Raw genomic sequence first — 12162 nt, 5'->3', positions numbered from 1 at the left:
ATATTTTACGAACCGCAGTAATGTCACCGTAATCAAATCCTCCCATATAATCTAATAAAGTTTCCACTTCCACAGAGCAGCAGAATGAGAAATTGTATTTCATTCATTTACTACATCTTCTGCATCAGTTACTATCATCACTATTTGATTTAACAACATAACGATGTCTTCATCAGTCAAGTACTGGAAGCCAGGCTCACATGCATCACTTTGAAACCAATCTTCTAAATTTTCTTCATCAAGAATTTCGAAACCTTAGCTTGTTCGAGAATACTGTTATCATATTTTTCTTGAACATCTGAAGAAGATTGTTCATCAAGCGGTATGATCTTTCTCCAAGATCGTGATAACGTAGACGATTTTAATTTTGACCAGGCTGCTGATATTCTATATACTTCAATCCAATAACAAATATTGCTTCCAAAAATTTGGTAGTGTTATAACTTCATGAATCAAATTTTTGTAATCTTGAAAATGTTTCTCTTTATATTTTTTGTGAGACTCCGGAATGAGCACGGATAATCAGCAAACTGGATAATCCGCTCACGGATAATCGAGAGTGTACTGTATTTCAACAAAACAAATTACACAATGCAAATTAAAGGAACATTTGGAACACTTAACAGACAGTTTTTTTTTTCAAGTCTTAGGGCATTTATTAAAAATGCTACAACTTTTCAAGTTAGCTACTTCAACAATTACAAAATCACAAATGTCTACTACTTAAAAAGAAAAGCCTTTTATTACATAGGTTTAACAAACAGACAGCAATTCAAATTGAAAAATCCAACGAATGTAAAAATAAACTAACACACTTAAATAAAATAAAAATCCAGATTGCCCGTTTCAAAACATATCAGTACACCTGTTAAGCATTAAGGTTAAAAATATTAACAAAAAAAAATTCAATCTTACCCTTTATAGAATTTTACCCTTTTAAAAACTAATGGTACAGATGCATACTATCTTGAATAAACATATAAAGAAAAATATGTATTTTAAATTTTATTTTTTTAATAATTTTTAGTGAATTATTGTCGTCATTAATATTTACATTAAATTTATATCTTAACATTATTTTTTTTTTAAACGAGCTGTGGACTAAATCAAAATTTTGAAAATATATTCTGTACCACTTTTTTACACTTACATGAAAAAACTTCTATCAAATACAGTGCCCATGAGTGCCATTCATACGACCAGCGTATTAAAGTGCTAACTATACAAAACTTTTGGCACTCATGGAGTTACAACAAAGCAAAGCTCACTTGTAATAAAATAGAGTAAATAATAAATATAATAATAAGGGGCTATTTTAGCACCAATATTCATAGGAAAAATACAGGATATTAAACACAGGAAAAAATATTATATATAAAATTAATAATAAACTCTTCTTTTGCTTTACAATGCAACTGTAAAACACATATCATCTGATATTTATATAAACTCATTTTTAATGGAATAATAAATTATTTTATGTAAGCTTGTACATAAAACTACTTTTTTGACATTAAGAAACTGTAAATCGCAGAATAAAAATAACTCTTTCATCTATGCTACTGAAAATATATATCTTCTGATATACATATAAACTCCTTTTTATTTAAAAAAAAAATTTATAATCAATTATTTTATGTCTAAGCGTATATGTATTAGAACTTTAATAACATTGGGAGACTACATTTTAAAATTAGTTAGGTGACATACTTTTTTCTACATTTTTTTAGACACAAATTACAATGGAAGCAATTTTTGAAGAATCAGGTCAATATACACACTTTACTAACTACACAAATTAACAATATCACTAGATTAAAAAAAAAAAATACCAAATATTAATACCAATCACAACCATTCAATACAATAAAATATTTGATTTTTAAACTACTAGTTTTTAATTTAATAATTAACAAAAAATCCATGACATTATCAACTGTTTCAATTCCTAAAGAAATTCATTAATTTATTTTCCGTTCCTATTGTTGCTCGTTAGCTTTCACTAATTAAAAAAAATTATGTATTAAATAATGTAACAATTATTTAAACAAGATTGCAAGTTCAAACTGTTTAAAAAATAGATTTAATATTTTATATTTCTCTTTTATAGAGATTTTATCCCATTTCTGCAATTTGGGTATTTTTTAAAAAATATTACTTTAAAGTTTTATTTTTTTTCTGAGGAAGAAACAATAAAAGAAAAAACTTGCTCATCAGAAGACATCAATCTAAAATTACAATAAAAAATAAAATAACAAAAATTAAGGAGATAAATATGTTATCATTGAAGGGAATATCACAAAAATTCTCTTTTTAAAAGCTAAAATAGCATGATAATTTTTAAGTCCGTGCTTTATAAGACTTTAAGGCACTTTAAAAAATTCAATCAGATCTTTAAAATTACATAAAAAGAGATTTTACACATAGATGTGCAACCTATGGCGTGCAGGCTAAATGTGGCCCTAAAAGTATTTAAATGTGGCTCTTGAATTGTCATAATTATAAAAATACGAAGAAAAAAATTTCCATTATGCCTTCTCCCACTTTTTCATTTTTATGACAACAGTTTCATGTCATCCAAGATTTGTAATATAATAGAGCAGTGGTTACCAACTGGCGGCCTGATTTTCGTAACAAATCTTTATGGGTTTAAAATACTTTTCTTTCATTAAAAAAAGCCTTATTTCTTTGTTTCTGTGAAATTTAACATACCAACAGTGCAAAAAAAAAAATTCTCAGGTAAAAATCTACTTTGTATTTCGATTTGTAATTCAATACTTTTGTTTTGTACAACTTGATAAAAATCTGAAAGTAATATTTAATGTTCCTTCAAACATAAAAGATTCCTACATAAAATTTTGATAAATTTGCGGACCACCATTTGACTGGTGTTTTCAATTGTGGCCCCCGTCTTCGTGTAAGTTGGAAACCCCTGTAATAGACTAAATCTATCTAAATATCTCAAATATAATAGAGTAAACATCTTAAAAAGTTTACATTAAAAATTAATCTTTTGAATTCTTATTTCAAAACTATTTGAGGCATTAGGTACATAATAAAGAAATAATAGCTTAATCAGAAAGTGGAAATTCCTCGAAAAGGCCTATCCATAGACCATAGGAATAAAGAACGGCATTTATCTAATGAACTATAGTAAACTGAATTTTAGGATTCAGCCATTTATGATAAACAGCACATTATATAAATAAAGAATTAAATAAAATAATTTAATAAAAAATTTTATGTGTGTAAAAACATTAATATTTTAAATAATAAAAATAAAATTCAGTTTTTAAAGTACTTTTCCTAATAATTTGTATTTAATAATTTGTTTCCTAATTATAATTTATTTCCTAAGTTCAATTACAACATTAAAAATGAGTTGAAAGTATGTATAATTATAGTAAAAATGTGAGGGAATGTAAGATAAGAATTAAAACTGTTTTTGTAAACAAAAAAAATTTTAAACAATAATATACAATGTAAATGAGAAAAATATTATACAAATATAAAAATTTCAATAGTTCAAGTCAGATGAAGTCATTATAGACAGAGTGATAAGCCACTTTTGGCATGGCACACCACTTTTATCTAACCGCAATTTAAAAAATTAAATATTATACACATATGTGTAATAAAAATATAACAGATAAAACTACAATATAAAAGAACAAAACAATAGTGTGAATTGAAATTTAATTATTAAAAAATTTCTATCTTACCATTTGCATCAGAAATTTTTATTAAAGCAATTTACATCATTAATTTTTATTTTTGAACAATATCAGAGTTCAATTATGAAATAAATCTTTTTATTTAATACCAAAAATGTGGATGTGGTTATGAAACAGATTTTTTTCTTTTTCAAACTATCTTTGAAAACTCAAAAATAGCAACAGTAAAAAAATTTAAAATAAAAAAAATAAAAAAAACTTTTTTTTTCTTCTTCTTTTAAATTTTAGATGGGCATATATGTGTATTAGAGAGGGGTGAATTAGGCGAGGACTAAAAGCTGTTAAAATTTAGGAATGCTAAAAATCAATTGAATTCAAATCAGAACTACAACAATAGATATTGAATTACAACAATAGACATTAAATACAATTGTAATTATTTTTTATATGCTGCATAATCATAGTAAGGAATTTGAAAATGCAGAATTTGATAGGAATAAATTTGGAAATGTATACCCTTACCTAGCATGAGGCTACTAAAATCCAAGACACAACCCTGTATACAAGTTACATAGAACACCTTTGTATTCTGCTTCAAGCAATCCTGTTGGCCACCCGCACACAAAAACTTCAAAACAATTCTACTTTGAAGAATTTCCATAATTATTAAATTCATGTGGAACTTTTGAAATAATTGTTTTTTTTTTTTCACAGTAAAATATCTTCAACTAAAGTATTAAAATAAGCATATAAATTCTAACATTTTAAACAATACTACAGTTTCAAAGCAATACTGTTTAAAAACAATGACTTTTTTCCATAATTATCCATATGGATTAATACGAAAATTGCCAACTTTTTTTTTTTTTTTGATAATTTTCTGATTTGTAAAACTATCCTTTAATTAGGATGGAATTAAAAAGTTTTAGTAGCTTAAATTTTTCAACTGTAGAGGAGAAAGATTGTCAACAACCATATGCAAAATCTATCTGTTCTAAGATTTACAAGCATGCAAAATTGATATTTTCTGTGACCTTAAATAGCGAAAAATTCTGATAATTAGACTAAAAATCAGGGTTTGTGATTTTTTTGATTTTTTTTAAAAAAATCAAAAGAATAAGATTTTTTTGATTTAAATCGGATTTCTTTGATTTAAATCAGATTTTTTTGATTTTTATTCAAATACACTGTAAGAACTTTAATTTACGATTAAAAAAATTATAAATGTTTAAACAAATTAACTTAATATTAAAACTATATTGTAACAATATTTTAGAAGCTCTAACTAAAACATGGCTTTGAATGCATAGCAACCATTTTGAAAGAAATGCATGATTAAAATTTAAAGACTAGATGAAATAGAGAATTTAAAGAATACTTCAGGGGTCTGTTTGGGTCTTTCTGAGAGGTACCTATTTTGTGAAAATTAAAAATTATATTAAAAAATCAACACAAATATAGTAAAAATATGGATTTATTGTTTCTTACGAGACACAAAAATAAAATTTTAAGAATAAGTATTTTGTGTGATTATTCTATCATTTTTCCTAATGTTGAATTTGTAAAGGTACCGGCTTGGACAGACCCCTGTGCTTTAACTATTAAAACAAAGTTTCAGTTAGCAAACCATAACTTTAATTCAAAATTGTGATTTCTTTTTTTTTCTCATGATTTTTAAAATGACAAAATAAATGTAGCAGACTGTGTTTATAAATGTTAAAAAACATCTGAAGTATTCATCAAAAAATAAATAAATATTTAATCTATATATTTTTATATTAAAATATTCACTTTTAATTCTATATCAAAATAGATAAGTTAAGCTAAAAAAAAATTAGAAAATCTATGTATTCATTGGAATTTTTTTTCACAAAATTTCTTTATAGAAAATCAGATAATGTCAAAGATACTGTAAACATATTATGAGAAAAAAATACCAGTTAATAACCCTACTGCATCAAATAGACTTCGAAAGAGTTTGAAAGGGAAGAATGACACTATATTAGGAAAAAAAAAATTCTGAATTCATCAGCCCTTTTTTTTTTCTTTTTCTGTTTTTGGCATATTAGGGTAATTTCTTTTTAATATAACCTCAAGCTTCAGAAATATACATTTTCCACCAATAAAATATGATGTAGATTTTAATTCACGCTTTTTCATTCAAAAGGTAGAATTTTAATTAACATTATTTGTATTATTTTTTGAAAAAAATTCATGTTTATTAATTACTTTCTACAGCTATGCAAGTCTATATTAAGACAGCATTAAATGTTTACTTTAATCTGTACTTTCAATCTCAAGAATCAAAAGATTTTTAAAAATGTAATTTCAAATGTGTTGGAATTTAACACACACCAAGAAAGTAATTTCGTTAACTAAAATTAATTAATGCAGCAATTTATTTAAATTAAATTTTAATACTAAGAAAAGAAAATAATAAAAGTATCAAAAATTTAAAACACTGTTTTTTAACTTTTAAAATCAATATATATAGATAAAAAAAATTAGTTGATTTAAATCAATGATTTTTTTAAAAAAATCATTTGATTTAAATCATGATTTAAATCGTGATTTAAATCAAGCTGATTTAAATCAACGAAACCTGCTAAAAATACTTGAAGTTCACAGAATTGGAAAAAAAAACAAATCTAGATTTTATTTATAAGCTATCTAAAGCATTAAAAAGTCACCATTTCTTAACAAATTTCTTATTAGAATAATAACTTCATATATTTGGTCACCTTGGTGGCATCAAATTTTGGGCTGGATGATTTAGATGACAATTTAGGATAACCAATAAGCTATGATTCTAAAACTCTGAATAGATATTTTTGTGAATAAATGGTAACTTAATAGTAATAAGAATGGTAATGGAATAATAAGAGCTACAGAAAGCTTATTAACAAAATCTATTATAATTTCCTCATTTTTTAGATTTTAGGCATTTTTTACTCAAATTTTGACACTCAGTTCAATGTGACAGAAAATATAATATCATAGCTATTAAATATATTGCATAACTCTTAATGATGGAACATAGTTGGCAAGATTTCCACACAACCACTAAAAGATTTAAGTTACTTCAATTTGTTTGGTCCACTCTGCTGCTAATACTTTGCATCGACTTTATAACATAACAAACTGGTCCAGAAATGATTCACTTTCTTGCTCTAAATGATCAAATACATGTCCTTCAAACACATCCTGAAGGACTTTAGAATCAAACTGCTTTTGGCATATGGGGCAAACTCTTTCTTGCACAACCTGAGTAGTATTTGTTTCTTCTCCAAGCACGCAGAAATTTCCACTTCTGCCATTAGAAGTTGGGTGAATTGTGAGATCGTCCTCATAATTCCAAGCAACGGTAGGTTCTCTTATGATATGTAAATCACTGCAAAAAGGTTCAACTAAGTTATTATGAGAGACTTTCTGAGGTGACTCCTGACTTTTGATTGTAGAAGGTTGATTGATGACTTTCGATTGTGTACACACACCAGTCTCCCGAGTATCTTGGTTTCTTCTTTTAGCCGAGATTGATTCCTTTAGCCCAAAATCTAATGAATATAATGTTAATTATTGATTAATAATGTATTTGCACACACACAATTTCATACACAAAATTTTAAAAATAAAGTAAACAAAAATCATTTCTTTGAAAAAAAATCTAGTTTATTTTATTTAAATCTAACTATTTGTTTAAATCAGATTTATTTATTTTTTTGAATTTACCAACTAAAGCATCAGATTAAATGTATAAATACTAATGCTTTTGAAGAGAAGATGTAGCTTAAATACTAAAATTATCAAAATTATGTAGTTAGTACAAACTAATCATTTAATACATAAAATTTATTCAATTTCAATGAATTTTAAAGACAGAGAGGCAATTTGCCAATTGAATATGTAAGTAAGAGTAAACTATTTTAGATTAGAAAACGCGACTGAAAAAAAACTATTAAAAGTTATTCTGGGTAGAATAAATCTTTCTTCATTACTGATATAAACCAATAACATAGCAGTTTTAAAAGCACTTGGACTTAAATAAAAGTAAAACTAAGAGGGTATAATTGCAATAAGTTTATTCTAAGTAAATTATTTAACATACTTATCCATTTCATCATCACAAGTGAATTAGCTACTTTTTTTTCTAATTTTTGTATTTATTCTTAGAAAAATTTTTTTTAACTTTCTTCTTTTCTTTGGAGATTTTATTGCCTGTAAAATGTGTAACTACCAGAAAGTTATAATTGAAAGCTTTATAACTTTCTGGTAATACTTTTGGTCTTTTTTTTATTATTATTATTTATTTAGTCATTGAAATATTTTAATTTACTAACACCCCTTTTATGATTTCTTCCTATAAAACCTACATTGCCAATGAAACCAGAGTATAAAAAAAATCACAAAATAAATAATATTTATCAATTATATTATATAAAAAAATATTTTAGATAAAAAGTAATAATTTTTTATAGATAAACACAGTTGATTAAAATCAAATTATTATTTTTTGAATCGAGCAATTTAAATTACGATTCAAATCATGCCAACCTAGGATTAAAGCCAGAAGTTTCAAATGATTGATTTATTTTAAACTCTTTTAAGTTTTATAACAACGCTACTAACCTTTATTATAATCTCTAATTAGCAAATACAGCTTTTTTCGTTGTTCAAGTAGATGATGTTTTAAGGAACTTGCTTCAGATACTAAATTAGATATCGTTTCCTCAAGCTCCTCCTTGCAGTCTGTTTGATCACCCTCTTCATCGTTTTTTGTGTCCTGAACAGAAATGCTTAAATTCATCTCCTGAAGCTCTTTCATTTCTCGCTTCATTTGCTGAAACATTTCCTGGGACACTTGCCTCACCGCTAATTCCTCCTGTTTAGGGTCTGTTACAGAATTACCTGACAACCTAGACAAAGATGGATTCAATAAACTTGACGCAGTTGGAAAAGAGTTATACTTATTTAAACTCTGAGAAAGTCTCTGCATACTGCCCGATTTTGTATCATCTATGAGAACATTTCTGAGCTTTAGATGTTTATTTTCTTCCTTAGCTTGAGTCAGTTGACTTTCTAATTCTTTAGTTTTATCAAGCAATTTAGAAACTGTCTGATCTAGTTCTTTGCCTTTCTGTTGAGCAACATTACACTCTTTTTGCAAACGTAGACTTTCTGTTTTCCACCGTATGACTTCAGATGAAAGCTGAACTTTACAAGCAACTAAAAGGTCAACATCAGCATTTCCTTTATTTTGACTGCTCGTATTCATTAGGTCAGCTTTTTGGCGGCAATTAAAATTGACTTCAGGAACTTGCATGCTAGAAACTTTATCCAAAACTGGCATTAATCGTAAAATAAAACAAAAATGTATTTTTTTAAGTCAAAAGACTAAAACTATAAATAAGTCTTCTTGAGCTTACAATTCACTGAAATATGCCACTGTTTGAAACAGTTTTCATCTTGAAATCTAAATTAAAAAAAATAACACCTTGTAAATTATGTGTAAAAAAGGTAACAATCTAATCTAAATAGAAAAAAAGTAACTAAATTAAGGGTAACGCACTATAAACTTTTTGTAATTTGCTAGTTAAAATTTTTTTTTTAATTAAACAAAGGGTTTGAAGACATCACTCTTAGCAATGTACTGTGCAATTCATTAAATTGGCTTAAGTTTTTATAAATTCCCAATAAAAAGTTTAAACCGATTATAATCCCTAACTTGGAAAAACCATAACCTAATAACAAATTAAGAGCCCTGACTCAAAGTAGTGTCTTAGCAAGGGTATGTTTAAAAGAAATTTGGGTCCGTTAACGGACCCTTCACAAAATATCTTTTCATAAAAACGGACCCTTCACAAAATATTTTAACTTAAAAACAGACCCTTCACAAAATAATTTATCTTTTAATCGTACCCTTCCCAAATTTGTTTATCTTCATTACTGTTTAATGGAATAAACCCTTCCCAGGAAAGAAAGACAGATCTAAATGAATTAAGTTTTGTCTTCGGTAGATGCTTCTTCCCTTATTCGTCTGAAATGAATATTCTGCGTTCAGCAGTATAGGCTAAATACCAAATATTTGTATGTTGCATCTCTAATTTAGTAGCAGCTATTGCTGTTTATTTTTTAAAATTTAATTTTTTTAATTATAATTTTACAGTGTTGAGCATAATCTTGTATGTCTTTACAATTTAAAAACTCTTCGAAAAAGTTTTTTGCAATAACAGGACCCTATTTGCACAAATTCACAAAACAGGACCTTGGTTGAAAGAATGTGACTTAATGTTTATTTTATATTCACAAATTACGAGTAATTTTTTCACAATTTTACAAAAACGGACCTTTCACAAAATATCTGGGCAGACCCCTGCTTAGTTATAGATATAAACAAATTAAATTTTCCAAACTTCAATCAATTAATTTAAACTATCAGATTGGAATCACTGATTCAAATTTAATTAGTGTCATAATCAGGGTTTGGTTTTTAATATCAAAAATCCAGACCAAATTTCTTTAATGTCATTGGGGACACTATTAAATATGATATCGTACACATTACTTTTATTATATACTGTTATCATTATGATTTATAACATATATCATTTATAACATATATCATTTATAAAAAATACAGCCAAAATTATTAAAACTATTAATTGGTTCTCAGTATTTGTTGGTATTAGTTATATGCCATGGAGTTGAATGTTTGATCATACAAGCAAGGTTTTAGGGGAATTCAGGCAGCCATGAAAACATTTTTGGTCTAAAAAAATTCCTACAAAATTTTTTAATGTTAAGAACTGTGTCGCTTTGCAAAATGTTTCCTTGTAAAAAAATTTTCATAAATACACAGTTTAATTATAAAATAATTCAAGAACATAATTGATTGATCACTTGTAATTTTATCTCTATGTTTATTAATAAATATTTTCTAAAAGAAATAGCTAAGAATTATCTTACTCTAAATCTTTGGTTTTATGACAGTTGTCAAAAAGGGGTTTTTGACATGACAGATAAAACTGCCAATTGCCAAAAACTTGCCAACCCTGTATAAATATCAAATATAAGTGACAAATTCAAAAATTGTTGTCATTTCAACTTTAGAGATGCCTTTTTTATTTGAAAAAAAATGCATACTTTTTAATTAATATATTTTGTATAAAAGAATTAATTGTGTACTTATACTGTTAGGCTAGGAACTAGTAAGCTATTTCATAGCTATTGTAAATCATAAAAAATAGCATCAATAAATAAAATATTGATACTTATGATACTTATTAAATCATATTTTCATTATTTCAAATGACAGGGGCAAAAGCAAAATTAAAAAAAAGAAATTCTGCACCTTTTAAATTGTACCTCTCATCAGCTAAGCTAAATGACCCTTTCAGACAATTTTATAATATTTCCAGAATAAAAACTGAGAAGTTTCATAGATTTTCTTAATTTACATTGATATTTTTAATGATCATTTAAAAATAATTTTATAAATTATTCATTAATTTAAACATACATTTCCGAATTAGTACCTATTTACGTCAACAAATTCTTAATACCAAGAGATTCCTAACTTACAAAAAAAATTTTAAATGGTTGCGGTGGCTGCGAGTTAAACCCTTCCAGTTGGTTGTTATCTGGGATGTGTCCTTCAGAGGCAAAACTTTTAATTCTCAAAACTTGGCAATTACTTTAACGACAGAAATCCTCCTTTTCATACCTAAGGCTTCAGGTTATTGAACAATAAATTCCATTTAGTAAATTCTTCATTAATTATTTCAAGATCTAGGACTTTCAAAAAATTTTATGATCTCACATTTTTAATTTATTTTGCTTTGAACTAAAAAGAAAAATATATTTACTATAAATTGTAAAAAACCAAATTTTCAATTAGAAATATTTAATGCAGTAACATAGATGACAAGAAAAATAAAAGATAATATTGTATTGTAGGTTTTCAAAAAAAATTTTATGCTTAAATATATTGAAATACACTAAAGCTCAAATTGGGTGTAATCAACAGCTGGCCATGAATTTCCAGAGTTGATTTCAATATTCCCCGACAACTTCTTCCTGAGGTTTAATAAAGCGCTATTTCAGAGAATACGCATTAAAAAAAAAAGAGCTATATTTTTTTTCTTAATTACTACTATCAAAAATCATAACAATAGCTTATCATTAGAAAAATTTTGTTTACAGTATTTATTGAAAAGAATATATGAAAAGTTTATCTCAGTACTATAAAGATACAATCAGTTTTAAAAGCACAATTTTTGAAAGTTATTTTATTTTATTAACTTAAAAATATAAATAAATTTTTACTTGTCAAATTTGCAGAAATTGCCATAAGTTTACAAGACAAGTTACGTCACTTTGATCTATTTCCAGAATTATTGGTGTGTGGCACCTTACTACTCAAAACCTTACTCGTTACTCAGAACATTCTGAAAAAACTAATAAATTGAATAAAATGATAAGTTTCTTTTTT

General features: G+C 26.0%; 1 protein-coding gene across 1 annotated transcript; it reads right to left on the bottom strand.

The window, feature by feature from the left end:
- Window positions 1–723: 723 nt before the first annotated feature.
- LOC107448918 (myosin heavy chain kinase A) lies at window positions 724–12148 on the bottom strand. The gene is made up of 3 exons (XM_016064288.3): window positions 11997–12148; window positions 8301–9144; window positions 724–7228 (listed from the first exon to the last, which is right to left on the bottom strand). The coding sequence occupies exons 2-3, from the start codon at window positions 9019–9021 to the stop codon at window positions 6801–6803; spliced, it is 1149 nt and encodes a 382-aa protein (XP_015919774.2). The 5' UTR covers window positions 9022–9144; window positions 11997–12148; the 3' UTR covers window positions 724–6800.
- Window positions 12149–12162: the final 14 nt, after the last annotated feature.

Source organism: Parasteatoda tepidariorum, chromosome 6, assembly GCF_043381705.1.
Source record: "Parasteatoda tepidariorum isolate YZ-2023 chromosome 6, CAS_Ptep_4.0, whole genome shotgun sequence".
Classification (NCBI taxonomy): Eukaryota; Metazoa; Arthropoda; class Arachnida; order Araneae; family Theridiidae; genus Parasteatoda; species Parasteatoda tepidariorum.
The sequence above is the reverse complement of the archived record's forward strand: the minus strand, read 5'-3'. Positions and strand labels throughout refer to the sequence as shown.

Bases quoted from the DNA above. Each gene is read 5' to 3' on its own strand.
- LOC107448918 (XM_016064288.3), bottom strand. From the start codon at position 9,021: ATGCCAGTTTTGGATAAAGTTTCTAGCATGCAAGTTCCTGAAGTCAAT. The intron at 7,229-8,300 runs GTTAGTAGCGTT...TATATTCATTAG, and splicing joins AATTAGAGATTATAATAAAG to ATTTTGGGCTAAAGGAATCA.